General features: G+C 34.6%; 1 protein-coding gene across 6 annotated transcripts in view; it reads right to left on the reverse strand.

The window, feature by feature from the left end:
- PDE1A (phosphodiesterase 1A) overlaps positions 1–19,342 on the reverse strand; it is a 349,210-nt gene that overhangs the window by 63,375 nt on the left and 266,493 nt on the right. For all 6 annotated transcript variants that reach the window (XM_067026418.1, XM_067026419.1, XM_067026416.1 and 3 more), the window contains 4 exons: positions 18,400–18,516; positions 17,416–17,556; positions 9,564–9,664; positions 1,760–1,885 (listed from right to left, as the gene is read on the reverse strand). In XM_067026418.1, coding sequence (XP_066882519.1) covers positions 1,760–1,885; positions 9,564–9,664; positions 17,416–17,556; positions 18,400–18,516 — 485 coding nt within the window. The remainder of the gene's footprint in view (positions 1–1,759; positions 1,886–9,563; positions 9,665–17,415; positions 17,557–18,399; positions 18,517–19,342) is intronic.

Consider the following 19,342-nt stretch of genomic DNA (forward strand, 5'->3'; position numbering starts at 1 on the left):
GATAAATCAAATAATAAATAATGTGACATTATAGTATGTGTTAAAAAATATTTGGGAATTCCCTGGCAGTCCAGTGGTTAGGACTTGGTGCTCTCACTGCTGGGGCCACGGGTTCTATCCCCGGTTGGGGAACTAAGATCCTGCAAGCCTTGTGGAGCGGTTGAAAAAAAAAATCTATAAAAACACCCAATTAGGATGTTTTGTACAGTAACTTCTTAGCTACTGTACAAAAATATAAAATATCAGAGGAGTAAATTATGAGAATAAATAATAAAGATGTTAAAGAACAAAGTGTAAAAGAAAAAATCACACTGAAATAGCAACAGAAAAACTTTGAGAAGAAAAAAGTTAATTCAAAGGAAAAATAAAAGTAATAATACAAATGTTACCTCTGGGAATGATAATCACTGATGAAGAAATCAATTAATACTCTAGATGTAAACAGTCAATCTCTCAGACCTTAGGAAACACCTCTGCACTTGTGTCCCTGCTTCTACCTTTGCCCTTCTATTTTCCACATACCCAGGAGTGGTGGCTTCACAATTAGATCCTGGCCTTCCTAGGTTGGTGACCCAACTGTGCTATTGTTTCCTGTGGCATAAAATGAGAGGCCTGAATTGGGTTCCCAAAACAAAATGCCTCCTTCCCCTGACTATAGAGCTTTTTCTACAGTTGCAAGTGAGCCCATATTTTTTCTAGCCTTGAAAATCCAGGAAGTTTTAATATTTGGAGAAGTAACCATGGGAAATTAGGGCTTGTTTTAAACCCTGAATTAAACTTTTATTTATTTATTTTAAGGCAGATCTTAATTCCAGGTTACTTCTTTGGACATTTCTTTTCACCTTGATTTAAAGAAAAAAACAAAAGCAGAAACAAACCTAAACAACACTTTGATATTTGAATTTGAAAAGGAGTTTTTTCAGCCCATTAACTGGCTTTTAACAAGATCTTAGTTAAAGATAAAGGCTTCCTTTTTTTTTTTTTTTCAGTGTAAGTAGGTCCCACAGAAAATTAGGGATATATTTACACTAAAAAAAGTCTATGTTTATCTGAAATTTATATTTAACTGGATGTCCTTTATTTTTATTTGCTACATCTGGCAAGCCTATAGTCAAATGAAGGGGATGATGATGACCTGAGGATCAAGAAGAAAGGACGGAATGTTATGCTGAGTAGTAGGGATGCATCTTGTTATTTTTCCCTGCATGGCAATAAGCAATACGATTTCACATAATTTTTTTTTCTTTTTAAGAAGACAGATGCCTTGGAGAAACATGTAAGATTACCCTTTGCATCTAGGTCATTTTAGTATGTTATATTCATAATTTTTTCCCCAAATAGTGAGTTCTTTGTTTTTTAGAAAGCTAAACACATATAGAAAAGTAATATATGAAGGAATCAATGTGATGCTAAAATTGTGAATTCATGTAGGACCACATATTGGTACAACTGAGCAGAGCTCCGTTCCCAGGAGTACGTAGTCATGTATCTTAAGGTTTTTCTTATGTGGTACATAACCTTATGGATTGGCTATGATGTATATAGATGTTGAATTGGCCTTGAAATAGTTCAGCTCCATGTAACAGAGCCTGGCTCCTGAACCCTCTTCTAGGCACTAATCATCCTCAGAATCATCCAGTCAAAGGGAACTGAGTTTGTTTTGTGAGTAAAGGATTGACTTTCATCTGTTTTCTTCAGTTTATATCACTTAACTTTTCCCCTAAAATTAAATTTCCTCTAGGTTTCCTCTGAAACTCACCTCCAGTCATCTTTGGATAAATTTACCAGGACATTCATTTCTTCTTCTTGCATAAGTCGATAAGCTGCACTCACATGGTGATTTTCAAGGACGGAGCGATCATTATACAAAATGGCAACATCTGACCTAAGAATTAAAAACAAAATGCCAAGTAGAGGATTTCTTTAGACTTCATGAGTGTCTTTGAAAACTACTCAAGTAATAAGACAAAATATCATCCGTAAAAATCCTATAATTAAACACCTAGACTTATGGAAGTACTTAGTTTCCTTTCTTTTTGTTTTTTACTGTATGATAATTTTAAAAAATAGCATTTATTTTTTAGAGCAGTTTTAGGTTCACAACAAAATTGAGCAGAAGGTACAGAGATTCACCATATACCCCCTGGTCCCCACACATGCATAGCCTCCCCCATTAATAACATCCCCAATCACAGTGGTACACTTGTTGAAATTGATGAATCTACATTGAACATCATTATCACCCAGAGTCCACAGTTTACATTAAGGGTTTACCCTTAGTGGTGTACATTCTATGGGTTTGGACAAATGTATAACGACATACATCAACCGTTGTTGTATCATACAGAGTATTTTCACTGCCCTAGAAATCCTTTGTGATGTACATTAGTGGTGTACATTCTATGGGTTTGGACAAATGTATAAAGACATACATCTACCATTGTTGTATCATACAGAGTATTTTCACTGCCCTAGAAATCCTTTGTGATCTGCCAATTCATCCTTCCTTTTCCATCCCCTGAACCCTTGGCAACCCCTGATCTTTTTATTGTTTTCACAGTTTTGCCATTTCCAGAATGTCATATGGTTGGACTCATACAGTATGTATGTAGCCTTTTCAGATTGAATTCTTGAACCTTTTAGTATGCATGTGAGCTACCTTTATATCTTTTCATGGCTTGATAGCTCAATTCTTTTGAGCACTAAATAATATTACATTATCTGGATGTATCACAGTTTATTTATCCACTCACCTACTGAATGACATCTTGGCTTTTAAGTTTTGGCAATTATGAATAAAGCTGCTATAAACACCTCTGTGCAGGTTTTCGTGTGGACATAAGTTTTCAGCTCTGTTGGGTAAATACCAAGAAGAGTGATTGCTGGCTCACATGGTAAGAGCATGCTTAGTTTTTTAAGAAACCACCAAACTGTCTTCCAATACGGCTGTACCATTTTGCATTCTCATCAGCAATGCATGAGAGTTCCTGTTGATCTACATCCTTGCTAGCGTTTGGTGTTGTCAATGTTCTGGATTTTGGCCTTTTTAAAAGATGTGTAGTGATATCTCATTTTTTAATTTGCATTTCCCTGATGACATATAATATGGAGCATCTTTGCATAAGCTAATTTGCCATCTGTATATCTTCTTTGGTGAGGTATCTGTTAAGGACCATTTTTAAATCAGGTTCTTTATTTTCTTATTGTTGAGTATTAAGATTTCTTTATATATTATGCACAATAGTCCTTTATCAGATATATCTTTTGCAAATATTTTCTCCTACTCTTTGGTTGATCTTATAATTCTCTTGATATTGCCTTTCATAAAGCATAAATTTTTAATTTTAATGAGGTCCAGCTTATCAGTTATTTCTTTCAAGAATTGTGCTTTGGTGTTGTATTGAAAAAGTCATTGCTATGCCTAAGATCATCTAGATTTTCTCCTATGTTACCTTCTAGAAGTTTCAGAGTTTTGCATTTTACATTTAGGTCTATCATACATTTTGAGTTAATTTTTATGAAGAATGTAAGGTTTGTGTCCAGATTCATTTTTTTGCATGTGGATGTCTAGTTGTTCCAGCACCATTTGTTGAAGATACTATCTTTGCTCCATTGTATGGCATTTGCTCGTTTGTTAAAGATCAGTTGAATTTATTTATGTAAGTGCATTCCTGAGCTCTCTATTCTGATCCATTGACCTATTTGTCTGTTCTTTTGCCAGTACCACACTGTCTTGTTTACTGTAGACTTATAGTAAGTCTAGAAGTTGGATTGTGTCCATTCTCCAGCTTTGTTCTCTCCTTCAATGTTGAGTTGGCTGTTCTGGGTCTTTTTGTCTCTCCATATAAACATTAAATCTGCTTGCTGATATACACAAAATAACTTGCTGTTATTTTTATTGGGATTGCATTAAGTCTACAGATCAAGTTGAGAAGAACTGACTTCTTGACAATATTGAGTTTTCCTATCCATGAACATGGAGTATCTCTTCATTTATGTAGCTCTTCTTTGAATTCTTTCATCAGAGTTTTGTAGTTTGCCTTATATACATCTTGTACATTTTGTTAGATTTATACCCAAGTATTTCAATTTTTGGATGCTAATGTAAATGATATTTTACATTATTGAATTTTAGTTTTAAATTTTTTAAATAAAATTTTAATTAAATTTTGACTTCAAATTCCACTTGCTCATTGCCAGTATATATGAGAGTGACTGAGTTTTGTGTATTAACCTTGTATCATGAAAATTTACTATTTGCTATAATTACTTATTAGTTCTAGAAGTATTTTGGTTGAGTTTTTGGATTTTCTACATAGACCATTATGTCATCTATGAACAAAGACAGTTTTGTCTTCCTTCCCAACCTGTATAATATGATATTGAAAAGCAGTAGAGAGGGGGGGACATCTTTGCCTTATTCCTGATCTTAGTGGGAAAGCTTCGAGTTTCTCACTGTTAAGTATGATGTTAACTGCAGGTTTTTTGTGATATTCTTTGTCAGGTTGATAAAATTTCTCTCTATTCCTAATTTACTGAATATTTTTATCATGAATAGCTATTGGATTATGGTAAGTGCTTTTTCTGCATCTTGATATGATTGTGTTTTTTTCTTTAGCCTTGATGTGATTGTGCGTTTTTTTCTTTAACCTGTTGATATGATGGGTTACTTCAACTGAATTTTAAATGTTAAACCTAGGCATAAATCCCACTTGGTCATGTGCCTAGTCTCCTTGTATTATCATAATTTAAATGTATTTATGCCTTTTCCTTTCAATTTGCAATCCAGATGCCTGCAAGATCTAGATATGACAAAGAGAGAGAGAAAAAAATCACCTAACATCCTCATTTAATCAGTGAATGAACCAATCCTTTGGTACCTATTCTATATAGCTGATTACCACCCTTATTCCCTTGGACTAAAATTACTTTGGGTAGAAGGCAGAGGGGATGTTAAAAATCATTTGGTCTATTTATGATTCTATTTTTTTCTCTTATAATGCTATAATTCAATTTGAGTATTATAGGTCCTCTAGCATTAAACTGGGAAAACCATTTTGTAAAACAAAACTTAAAATGTATGTTTCACCACCAATTTATAATGGGCATTATATTTTAAAATGATGAATTCATGAAGCTTTTACTTCTCACCTGTTTGTATTTTCATATAATTTGATCATCAAATAAAGTACTTAAGTTGCACTATTGAAATTGGTATTCTAGCATAAAGTGTGAAATATCCCAAGTGTTCTCAAATCTGTATAATTGAACCCTTGCTTCTTCTTCCTCTATCCCCTTAAGTTGCCAGATCATTTTGCAAGTGTGGAATGAAAGCAGAGCTACTATGTTCAGTGCAGTGTCCCATGCAATTATAAGTTGGCAACTTGCAGGTAGGCAGTAAAAAGAGCACCAAAGGAAAGTCAAGGTGAAACCTGTAACAATTTTGCTACCACTTTCACCAACATGCAACACACTCTCTCACTTTTCCTTCCTCCTGGTAGACACATATTCTGTCAGCACTAAAAATGTCTCACTAAGACTATGTCAGGCTTTTCAGTGGGTAGCGATCTAGAACTGACCTTAGCACTGAAAGTTTACCAAAGAGTAGACAATGACAAATAAAAGAAAGAACTAAGAAATCTGGCTTCTGTAGCAAGCAACCTATTTGAGATCTGTATCTAATAGTCTGGTGGATAAACCAAGCTTGATTATTAATCCAACATAGGGGAAATGACCTATTAGGCATTAGAATTAATGCCTAATTATTAGAATAATTACTTCCTCTTTTGTTCCTAGCACTATCATAAAAGTAGAATAACATATGTAGTTAGCTAATAGCATATAACCCCAAAATAGATTTTCTTTTAATCATCCCAGCCTTGGCCTAAAAATTTTATTAACAATAATCATAGCTCGATACACAGAAAACTGAACTAGGAGAGCATACATGAAATCCTTGTTTGAGAGAAAATTAAATAGATCTTGTCCAAGTATCTCCAGAAATTTGCTGAGATCATGGGGAAAACTGTGATTTGCAAATCACATATTTTGTATCATACAATCTCAAATCTAGCCATGGCAGTTTTGCCAGGGTTATTGCATGATGTGGATCTAAGTATCACTATTTCTTCCTTTCAGCAACAAGCAAAGATGTGTTTCTTAACCAGATTTAATTGTAGCAAATTATGTGTGATTTTGTTTCATAAATCCAAAAGGATGCTGAGAATACAGAATGGTCTTAATGTTTGAGATAATCTTTGACTGCTATGGAAAGACCAAGATTCTAAGCAATACTCAGTGTCCATGGTTACATGTAGCTTGGCATTTTCTTTTCACAAAGAGGAAATTATTTCTATTCATTTACACTTTCAAGAATTGTATGAATTATAATGTCTGTATTGAACTCAAATCTAGCCTTGCACTATGTTTTGAATTATTTTTCAGTCATTTTGCATTATCCAATAAGTAGGTTTCCATATTAGAAAAGCAACTCTAAATCCAAGTAACAATGAATAATATAAAATACGATAGAAATATTGATATCAGTAACATAAAACCAATATATACTTGGACAAAATGCGAAGCCAATAATTTCAAAAAGCACATCATATTGTTGCATTTGTGATCATTATAACTTTTTTGTTGATAAAATGTTCAAGTTCTTGTAGAATTAATCCATTAAATAATTCATCCTATAGATAATATATAAGAAAATAAGTAAAATACTAGACCTTCCCCCAGTTTTTATACAGAGCTTCTTAATATAAAATGGTAAAAAGTGTATTATTCTTCTTCATCCTCCTCCTCTCTCTCCTCTTTCTCCTCCTTCTTTTCTCCATCTCCTTGTCCTTCTCTGCAGTCTAAAGTATAAGTAGATTAGGACTCTTCATCCAGTTGTAAATCAATGGTAAAAGGAGAAATCTAGAAGTGATAATTTAATATTGCTGCTGGAGGCCAGTCCATTGCTTTCACTTTTCAAAATAGAAAGAGCAAGAAATATTTACTGGAAGCAAATCACTTGCTCCCTTCTCCAATTCCTAAAACTGTGATCCTACACTGGGCCCAGCTCAGTAATGAGCTGTCTTTAATTAAAATCCCACTTATTATGAATTTGGTGGATATAGAAGAGCTTTTGCTAAGCAAAAATGATCTGCATAGTTTAACTTTCCTTTGATGTTTAACACAAATGAAAACAGTACATCTCTATACTCTACAAATGTGTAGGTTAATAATATCCCTGCTGTACAACCAGACTTCAAGGTCTTCCTTTTCATTTTATGCTCTGTCAATCTGGGAGACTCTAGGGATAGACAGAATGCTTTCCCCAACATTTCATTGTTTAAATTTCAACTCTCCCTCTGTCTCTGTCAAGGGGCCATAATTTTCAAGTCCATCCATTTAAGGCTGTAAAAGATTGATTGTTATATGTCTGTCTCTGCCCATGGGAGCAGAGCTATGTAAATAGACTGGATTGACAGTAAATGTCCCTCATCTCAGCTTCTCAACCCTGCTCTTGCCATCAGCTGACTATGTGCATATAGTTAGGTAATTTCACCTATTAAGATCTTTGGTTTTTTTTCTTAGACTGTGAGGCTTAGACCAGATGATGTATGATGTGGATCTCATTCACTGTAGGATCCCTTGAAGCTCTAAAATGTTCAGTATTTTAATAAAATGTTCCATGCTCCCCACATCAAAACAACAAATTCCTATAGCTGGAAAATCAATATTTAGAAATATTGCTCTTAAAATACAAATGAACAGACCACGCAAAAACCTGCAAATGAACATTTATGGCAGATTTTTCATAAATGCCAAAATTTGGAGGAAACCAAGACATCCTTCAATAGTTGAATACGTGAACTCTGGTACATCCATGTAATGGAATATTATTCAGAAGTAAAAAGAAATGAGCTATAAAGTCATGAAAAGACATAGAGGAACCTTAAATGCATATTGTTAAGTGGAAGAAGCCAGTTTGCAAAGGCTTCATACTGCATGATTTCGAATACACGACATTTTGGAAAAGGCAAAACTAGAGATCTTAACAAGATCAGTGATTGCCATGGGTAAAGGGGGAAGGAGGGAGGGAGGAATGAAAAGATTAAGCTCAGGGGACTTTTTAGGGCAGTGAAACTATTGTGGATGACACTATAATGGTGGATACATGGCATTAAACATTTGTAAAGCCCATAAAATGTATAACACAAACAGTAAACCAAAATGCAGGCTATAGATTTTCGCTAATAATAATGTATCAATATTGGTTCATCGATTGTAACAAATGTACCACACCTGATGTAAGATGTTAACACTAAGTGAAACTGTGGGGTTGGGGAAGGAGTATGTGGAAACTCTGTACATTCTGTTCAATTTTTATGTAAACCTAAATCTACTCTAAGGAATAAAGTCTATTAATTTAAAAAAAATGAACAAACAAAAAATAACTGGGTTTAGTTTTCTCTCAACAAGAATAGACAGCTCTACAGTAGTTCCGGAAAGAAATCAGTCTCTCGACTTACATCTCCATCTTAAGCATCTCTGACTAGTGAAAGACATAGAAATTCAGGATTCTATGTAAACAAGTGAATTGGATCCTGATGGGTCTTAAACCAAATTCTGTTTCCTGGGTACTGAAATCTCTTTGCAGCCAAAAAGAGCTTAGAGCCCCTTTCTATTATGGACTGAATCGTGTTCCCCCAAATTTATATGTTTATAGTCCTAACCCCAGTACCTTAGAATGTGACTGTATTTGGAGATAAGGCCTATAAAGAGATAATTAATGTTGAAAGAGGTCAAAGGGTGGGCCCTAATCCAATATGACTGATGTCTTATAAGAAGAGGAAGAGACCCTGAGGTATGTTCAAGCACAGAAAAAAGATCATGTGAGGACACGGCAAGAAGTCAGCTGTCTGCAAGCCAAGGGGAGAGACCTCAGAAGAAAACAAACTTGCTAACACTTTGATCTTGCATGTCCAGTCTTCAGAACTGTGAGAAAATGTTTGTTATTTAAACCACCCAGTCTGTAGTATTATGTAATATTCCTAACAGACTAATACACCTCTACTCTGGTATTTTGATTCTAATAACTGCCATTATCACCATAATTAAAAATCCAATTTTCTAATTATTTTAAATTTAATATTGCATGTTAACCTGGAAATAAGATTTCTTTGATCTTTAGATTTTTTTTCAGAAGTGGAACTTCATTACTTTCAAATATATAATGACACCAGACTGATGCCGTGAACAATAATGTTGTAAGATTTGTCCCAGTGAATAAACGTCTGACTTGTGTGATAGTTCAGTGCAAGTTCTGGGCAAAGAAAAATTAACTTATACATTTTTATGTTCTTTAAATTGCTAAACATGTCACCAAAATACAAGATTCTTGATAAATAAGAATTGCTGATTGAGGTGTTTCAAGCTTAAGGCATTTTGCTAAAATCCATTCTTATTAGACATCTCCATTATTATTTTGAAATCCTCTTAAAAATAAGTAATATTCAGAAAAATTAATTTCAAGTTTTAACTTAGAAAAGTTAATCCTTTATCTAACTTACCTTGTCTGAATATGAAAATTGTTTGTAGTTCCCGTATGCTCATAATCATGAATGGCAGCGGCAAAGACCATTGCTAAAGTTTCCAGTTCAGTGAGCCAATGCTATTAAGTTAAACAAAGATTCCATCATATCAAAAAGCAGAGTCAATGTTGTCTTTCTACAAAATAAATATTTTCATTGTACACAGTATAAATCAATATATAAAATTGTTATATGAATTTAAAATAATTTTTTCCCTATTTTACCTCCATTAATTGTGCATAATGGATTCTTCATGAGGCTGATGATTGTTTCATGGCTTGTTAAGTTAAAAATTCAGACATTATAATTTTCCTTGCTAATTGGAAAAGAAGTAATTTTCTATGATTTAAAAGGTGAACCCTGAATGGATTTTGAATTTACAGCCTTACCAATTTGGGTTCTCATGAAATCATTTCAGTTTAGTGATTTTTAACATATAACTCATACAACACTAGAATGTCTTTTAGCACAACTTTTGTAGAAGACCCTACTATTAGAAAATTTTCCACCTGTGAGTTGAAAATATTCACTTTGGTCATTAGAGAAACTGAACTTCTTTTTTATATTTAGAGATTTAGAAGAGTTTCCAATAATTTATCAAGTTTGTTCTTCATGATACATATATTCTATGACTACACAATTAAACTTAATAGCAATGAAAGAATAAATGCTTTCACATAAAATCCAGAGCACTGCTTCATATGCATTGATTTTTTTGTTGTTGTTATCAATTGGATGGTTTTAATAAAATTTCTCTACTGTTATAAGTCCATTTAGGTAATTTGATAGTTTATTCACTACTCACATTTTGCATAACACTTTAACTGCATTGTTCAATATGATAATCACATATGACTATTTAAATTAAAAATAAATAAAATTAAGTAAAATTAAGTTCACTTTTTCAGTTGTAGTAGCCACATTTCAACTGCTCAATACTGGCAAGTGGTTATCTTATAGAACAGTACAGATACAAAATATTTCCATCACCACAGGAAGTTCTATTGGAGAGTGCTGTAAGTAGGTGGTACTTGATGGTAAGAATGGAGGATCCAAAGTGATGTGGAACTTGCTCTTAGTGGTTTTATGCCATACACTTGAAACAAAGACCTTGCACAAAGCAGCAGAAAAATATAAAGTACATGCATACTTGATGAAAACTCACAGAATAGAAGGGCAGATAGGACATCTATTTGGTGGCAGTGAATCTTGGAAGAAGGATGGACAAAGATTGGTAGCTAAATGCAAGGTTGGGAACAGAGAGATTCTAAATAGAGAGAGTAAATATGGAATGATACTATAGAGGCCTGTATGGAAATTGAATCGCTAATAGTACAATTGTGTTGGAGAGTCAAGTGAAGTGAGATTGAAGGTGGAGTACAGGAAAGAATTGATAAGCTACCTTGATTAGAGCTGATGAATTAAGATTTTAAATAAAAGGTAAGAGGAAGCCACTGTAGGTCCATGGATCTAACAGTGGAGGTGACACTGTTGAGTCTCATGATTGCTAAAGGCAGTCTTATTCATCTTTGCTCCTTTCATATAACCCATCATGGTATTTGGCACATAGTAGGAACTTGACATTTGTCTGTTGAATTGAATTTCACTAGTTTTGCATTTGGAGGAGTGATAGGGAATAGTGGAAAGAGACTGTGGAATCAGAGAATCCTGATTTTAAGCCTTTGTTAATCCTCAGGCAAATAAGCTATTTACTCTCTCAGGCACAGTTTCCATGAAAATAGAATTAGTGATCATTCCCCTGTGGACTTTAAAAGAAATTTAAAGTTGATGTATGTGCTGTGCCTATTACAAGTCTTAATATACAGTAAAATACAGAATAAATGGCATTTTACTGAACTTATTACTTTAAATACATTGTTTAAGGTATTGAATCTGGAAAATAATAATGAGCTAACATATCTTTAGTGATTTCAATTCAAGAAAAAATGCCTCACAGTTGGATGACTGAAGCAGAAATGATTTTTAGAACTAAGGAGAGTTGATATAACTAGCTGTACTGTGTTTATAGGTACATTTAATTGTGAGTCATTAAAAGGAAGGAAATTACCTCATTAAAGGCCTATATTACAGGCTGAACTGGGACTGAGCCTCCAATGTCCCCACTGAGACTGTGGAATTAAACACCATGAACTGAATAGCAATTGAAGTTAAACCAGATTTTGTAACCCCATAAATCTGTTGTTTTAATAAAGAAAATTGTTATTAGGAAAAAAATCACCTATATTCTTAAGTATTCCCTATTGGTTATATTTAAGATTTACAGACTTACTTGTGACTTTTAAAAAGCAATATTCTATATCTACTACGATAATATAGAATATGAAGCTGCAATTGTAAAATAATTAAATTAGGAAATAAGAGATGGATTTTAATTATAGATTATGTCATAAGTATTTAAAATTATTATCTTCCTAACTGTCAAAATTGATTATACATGTTTCCTGTTTTTAGTCTCATTAATCTCTGCCTCCTATAAATAGTGCTTCCTTCATCAATTCATCTTACTTATTGCCACAGTATAGTCTTAACAATTAAGGTTACATTATAAACTAGTTTGGGAAGAGAGAAACATTGAACATTCACACTTAATTGAAAAATATATCTATTTCATATTAGTGAAAGTAGAATTGGGGGCTGATTTTTATGTCCTTAGTTGACAATTCATTTTACACTGGTGTTGAATGAGAATTCTAACTCAGAAAGTAGTTGCTTAAATTCATGAATTTTGTAAATGACTCATGATGACAAGTCAGAGAGAATAAGTCTGAATCATATCATTCTTCCCAACTAGAACAGTGGTCAGTACATAACCTAAGTTCTTCTGATTCTTAATGAGCAGAAATAAAGAGTTAAAATGAAGAGTCATGAGCAGTAGAGACGTTGTGCTTCATCTAAACTGCATTTTGCCTAGAGAAATGCTCAGGTAGACTTACTGTAAAATGTGCAGTCCTCAAATTATACCAGAGAGAGGTACTGACTTCCATTAATAGCATGTACAATGTTGATGGAAAGAAAGGAGAAGTAACTAACATTAACTGGACTTTTTAGGTAGATGGTTTCATTTAATTTTTATAATCACCCTATTTACCATTTACTAGGTAAATGTTTTAAATCTTATTTGGCAAATAACACAGCTGAATCCTAAAGAATTGAATCAACCTGCCAAAGGTCACATAGCTCTCAAGTGGCAGAGCAGGAATTCAAACTAAAATCTGTCTCATTCCAAAATGTCTGTTCTCTCCACAGATCACAATATTCCTTCCTTCTATGGATGACAATAGCCTTCATTATTCCAGGGTGGTAATATGCTGAATACATTCTTCTAAGATTTCAAAAGCAGAATTTCTAGGTAATTTAACCAAATATACTGATAGGTAGATAAGCTAACAAAGCTTTAAGACTTAGGATGTAATTTTCATATCTGAATTATTTAATGTGTGTGTGTGTGTGTGTGTGTGTGTGTGTGTATGATAGAGAATGTATATGTGTATATGTATAGGCCTGGGAGAATTTTAGGTCAGAAAATCACATTGACATATTAGCTCCTGGTGTGTCTAAAAGGGTGTAATTAACAACCCCTTTAGCTTACATGATAGGTAGGGTTGGACCTTTTTTTCTCTATCCCGTTGAATAGACTGAGGTACTTTGCTATAACTTACTCAATATGGAAAGCGAGTATATTATAATAATATTAACATATAATACACATAAGTTAACATATAATATATAAATTACTAATAATTTTTACTAATAGCTATTATGTTTCAGGAACTAGGTTAGGATTACACATATGATATCATTACTCCTCACTGTTGTACTACAAGGTAGTTGGTATTATTAAACACATTTTAGTGACAAGGGGACAGATATGGAGAGCAAGTGAGCTAGGAAGTGGGGAAATAGGGTTTTAAATTTGTGTTTGCTTGCCTTGAAAGCCCACACTCTTCCCACTCTTCCAAACACAGTTGTATTGGAAGCCATTTACAAGAACAGAATTTCCATGTAGTTTTCAGAACAGAGACATAGTGGGAATTTCTGTAGATTGGAGAAAAATTAAGTAATTTCAGAGTGTGAGGGGCTATTTCTGGGTGTAGTCGGTGGACTACAAGTTCCAAAGGAATAGTTTTCAAGTTATCTCTTTTTCTTCTACTCTCAGTATTAGAGGGAACACAGTGGCCAGGAGCCCTCAAATACAAGTGTTCCCTTGCCAAGGCCCTCAGATGATTTCATATTCAAAGAGACATTTGGAAGTGGCTTGGCAGCATTCGGTGAAGCATTTGCTCTTTAGCAAATGGATTGAGCTACCACACACCCCTATCACTGTGGCACTACACGTGGCTACAGATTAATTAAATGACAAAAGGAGAGAGAGGGAGACAGAAGGTGTCCTGGCATCCTCTCTGCACTGCCTACTCCCAGGCCTGAGAGTGTCCCAATATGACATTAACAAACTGAAGGACAATGGCTTCATCCCAATCCCTTTCAGGCAATGGTCCTGTGAACATTTTGCAGGTGACAGGCTGCACTAGTCATCTGACAGTGCTGGGCTGCTACTGGAGTGCTCCATAAATGTCATGCTGATAAGACCATCTTGAAACAGCAGGAGATGACTAAAACACTAAAGTAAGTGACCCTGTCTTCTCCATATCAAAGCCTGGGGGTTTCAGTTAAATGAATATTTCTGTAATGCTTTGTTTTTTGTTTCAAAGAACCAACACATTCATATGTATGAAAATTAATACTCTCCTACTACCATTTTTTTATCTAAAGAAAAGCTTATTAAAGTAACTTGCAAAAAACTCTCAAGCTGGCAATGTAACATAGTTTTGACAAAATAGTCAATGAACTGAAAATTCATTTTGCCTTTCCTTTCATCATCAATCATAAAATTTCTCATTAGTTTAAATGTATTTTCCCGATCCTGGACAACACTGACAGTCTCCCACCCGACTATTTTTGTAATGGCCAAACGAAGGGATAGTAAAGAGTCCACCAACACTTTTTTTGGTAAAGGATGTATAAATTTAGAAATGTTTCTAAACCAAACCTGCTAAAGTAGAGTGAAGTTATATATCTCATAAAGTGACTATGTGATCTTTACTAACAACTTTAACTTTCTAAGAGTCATGCCAGGCTGGGCCAGATTTCCCCAGTCTTCCAGAGAAGTTGGAATGGTTTGTTAGATCCTGGAACAAGTCTTCCTTGCAAGTCTGAGGGTAAATGCACAATGTAGATTTGCATTTCTCTATTTACCCACCAGTATAGCATCTCTCATCTGTTCAATGTCACCTTCAGAACAGAGGTTCTGAAGCTGAACTAGGAGTCTTTTATTTGGTTCCCTTTACACTTGTGGTACTTAGCAAAAATGTATTTCCAAACAAAACCCTGGCTTCCTACCAGCCTGAAATGGCATATATCTTCTGGTTGTACTTCATAATTAAAGCAGAGATATTTTTTTATACCAAAGTAGGCTTTACTTTTCCACTCCATTTTGTTCTGAGGAAACTTAATTAGTACAGTTTCTGTTTCAGACTAACACTTAAATATTTCATTTTTCAGTTAACTTTTCAAAGCCACAGAATTCAGGGAAGAGGAAATGCCAAACACTTGAAATGAAAACCACCTCACAATCAGATTTAATTCCAAGGCCTTAGAAAGGAAAAGCAAATATAACCAGGAAGATATTAAAGCAACTTTTTCAAGCATTAACAGCATTTGCAGTCAGGTGACACTTTGTTTTTCACACTAATTGCCATGTATATCAAACCAAATAAAAACCTAGAGTTCAAGAAACAGCTCTGACAATGAAGACTTATTAAACCAATAGAGCTTTAAAATAATTTGTGTGTATGTGTGTGTGCACACGCACACATGCTAGAAAGAGAAACAGAAAGTTACATATACTACTTTTAAAAATCTTATAATATTTCAAAGCTATATCTTTGAAAGTTTGAGTTTCTACTTATTATTGCTAAGTTCTACTTCCTCCCTTTAAATGTCAAATCAGATTCCTGGAATGGTGAGTAAACTTCAACCAAGGACCAAGCTCAGCCATGACTGCATTTGATTTGGCTTGATGGGCAAATTTATATCTTAACTGGGTGATACCCACATTTACATCTTAAAAAGAGAAAACAAAGGTATAAGATTAACATCACATATAATTCAGCCTTCTAGAAGGCCACAAGAGAGTCACGCATCAGTGAAGGTTTTTGAGATTTTTACCTCCCCATAGTAGGCATTAACTCCAAAGCAGGTTATATTACTTAGTGATCCTGCCAATATAATGCATATTTCTATTGAATTGGTAGTGATATTCGAAGAAAATTCTTCAGTAAAAGCCCAGCTGAGCTCCCAGCTATTAGCCATTATCAACTGCTAGCCATGTGAGTGAACCACTGTGGATGTCTTGCCCAGTGATGTCCTCAGATGTCTTTGACCATAGTTGCTAGCTGGTCACAATCACACAAGAGACCCCAAATGAGAACCTTCTAGTTGGGACCCTTCTAACTACAGACACCCATGACAAACAATGATAAATTATTGTTTTAAGCCACTGAGTTTAGAGTAGTTTGTTTTGGAGAAAACAGATAATTGGAACACGGGGCAGGAGTGGAATCTGAGCCCAAGGCATTGATGGATCTGCAACATTTTGGAGGCAAAAAAGATGGAGAAGTAAAATAGATGATTTCTTCATTCATTACGTGAGACATCTTTGGATGAATCATAGCAAAGGGATCTTATGTGTAGTAAACCACACACTGGATTCTGGGGGGAAATGTATACAATTATCATCTGTATACAATAAACTTGGAGAATCGTGTACCTGCTACAAGTTTTCAAGATCTTCAGGGCTCTATACTGTGGCCCTAAGGGCTTTGTGTTGGACCAGGTAAGGAACATAGTCTCTGGGGCAGAATGACAAGATATGGAGGAGTACTAGTTACACAGATCCGAATGCCAATGAGACTTACCAATAAAAAGAATGTGACTTTTGAAATCTAAACAGGTAGGCAATGTACATTATGGGGTTTGGTGGACCATTCTACTTATATGCATTTTATGGTACTGCTTCAGCCTAGGTTGATACATGAGGAATCAAAAATGTACTCAGATTCTGGGGATCTCACATGGCTCATACCCTTTTGAACCCATCCCAGTTTGCAACCTTCAGAAGGAAAGACCTCCTGTCCCTTTTTATCCCTTGGAAGTAATCCTATGCTCTAAGACACTACAGAAATTCTAGGCAGTCCCAGACTTCCCAACATCTACTCATTTTTGTCCCAGGATTTGCACTGCTGTACCATTTATTCACTCATCAACTGATTCGTTCAAATACAAAGAGAAGGAAGAAGAATTTGGAAAAATCCAAATGAATAATTTCCAAAAATCCCTATTAGGATTTGATTGTAATTAGCAATGCAAACATGTAAAAGATAAAAAGCTATTGAGGTCAGCTTGGGTGATGAAAGGAGGGGAAAGCACTACAACTAACTTTTATTCCAAAGACTTTTTCTCTAGGTCAATTTTCTGGGGGTTGATACCTATGGAAAAAGGAATTTACAAATGAAAAATGTTACATAGTCTAAATTTTGAAAAATTTGTGGTCTATTTTCATTTGCTTCTGGAGATGTTTTTTCACTGAGTTAAAATCTTTTTTGAAAAATAAATATTATAAATAACTCATTAACCCTCAAAAATCCAGAAGATTATTACTTATAATACTTTTTTGAGTATTAAAGAGACAGTGAGAAGGGAATGGAATTTGATTTCGCAAACTAACAAACTTCAGTTACAAAGATTTTCTTACCATGATACCTGTATGAAGCATTATGTAATGCACAGTTTGAGTGACATCAGCTGCATGAATCAAATTGTGATATGGATTTTTGTACTTGCTGTAACCAACTTCTAAAGCTTCTGCAAAGGCAATTAGGCAAGAAACAGGAATCTGCAGAAAGTAACAATTATGATTATATTTTGACCAAAAAAGTGGCACTAAATCAACATGAGCACAAAGATGTTTGGGATGGGATACATTAGGGAGTCAGATGTGAGCAGTAGTTTCTTGAAGTTAAATGTGGATTGTTCTGAAAAAACACTTCATTAACCTGTCAGTTTTCAATGTTGAGAAGGATTATAACCCCCAAGTGTTTAATTAAGATAGATGAAATAACAATCTTACCCATACAGCAATTTTTAAATTTTGTATCTTCCAGAGTCAGATAAGAAGGCTAGTTCTTAAAGGGGTAAATTTTTCCAATTACAAATGGTGAAGTCTAGTTTTTCTATCAGTGATTCAAGGGGGTTAAAATAAATGACCTCCCTGTAAATTCTAACTCTAAAAATAACACGATTCCATAGATACAGGCTCAGAAATCTGAATCAAATCTGTTGCTGAGATGGCTCTAAGTGAAGTTAATTAGAAACCCTTTCATTTCAATTTAAGAAAAGTTGCCAATAATGGTTCATTCTGCATTTTAGGAAAATCATATTTCGTTAAGACATAGATTCCAATCTTTACATGAGTGTTCTGTGAATAATTCAGGGGGATGTTTGTATCCTGTTAGAATGAGTCTATCATGGCCTTATGATACCCCAATGGATATATAGAAATGTCAGTGATTTGTAGAGAATGGCTATATCAAGTGGTGAACTCGTCCCCTTAGTTCTGTGATCTGACAACCCAGAAACATTTATAAACGAATTGATTAATGACCCAATGTTCTGAATTTTCATTCTTACTCAGATAACTCATTCTAAGAGCATTTTACTTTTGTTCCATGATTCTGACCTTGAAACGGTTGATAAGATCATATCTGGTAAATAGTTCATAAATCATAAACTTCAGACTATGTTCTCCACTTGCTTCATTCAAGGCAAATACATCAAAAGACCATTTATCAACATCCTGTAGGAAAAAAAGTAAATATTTTAGTTGGCAATATCATATGATTCTGTTTCTTTCTATGAAAAAATTCTTGGAAAGCTCAGGCATTGTACATCCAGCAGGTCAGATTTCAAATCAGCACATCAAACTTCAATTTTACCAGTGTCTAATGTGACAGGAACACCACTTACTATCTATAGATCCACAAAAGTGAGGTCAATAATGCTTAAGATCTTCTCCTTATTCCCAAGGTTATCCAATATGATGTAGTAAACCTGATAACTCTATAACACTGCCCATATTCTTAGCCTCTCTCCAAATGTATGCCATAAATCACTTTCCCAGAGTGGGCCTCATTTCAAGGTGGAATTGCAGGTTATGTGGGTGATGTAATTGAGAGAGAGAGGGAAGATAGCCCCAGTTTATCTTTCCCACCCACCCACCTGCTACATTGCTTGAAATTCTACCGTTTAAAAGTTACTAATTTGGTTTAAAGATTTGATATTTTTTGTCTTTTTTTTTTTTTAAGATGAAGATGCCCTAGAGAGACAGAGCTCTCTCTCTCTCTCTCTCTCTGTCTCTCTCCCTCTCTCTCTCTCTCTGTCTCTCTCTCTCTCTCTCTCTCTCTCTCTGTCTCTCTGTCTCTCTGTCTCTCTGTCTCTCTGTCTCTCTGTCTCTCTCTCTCTCTCTCTCTCTCTCTCTCGGTAGCGTACTACTACCTATTAATCACTCTAACCTTGGCTGATTCACTTTTACTTTCTACCAGGGCCAGATTGTAAGATAAAGGAAGTGGGTCTCTTGATTGAGGGGGAGGTTAGTAATTTTGGCATTTCAGGCAATTCCCCGG

The sequence above is a fragment of the Kogia breviceps genome, chromosome 2 (genome assembly GCF_026419965.1).
Source record: "Kogia breviceps isolate mKogBre1 chromosome 2, mKogBre1 haplotype 1, whole genome shotgun sequence".
In the NCBI taxonomy this organism is placed as follows: Eukaryota; Metazoa; Chordata; class Mammalia; order Artiodactyla; family Physeteridae; genus Kogia; species Kogia breviceps.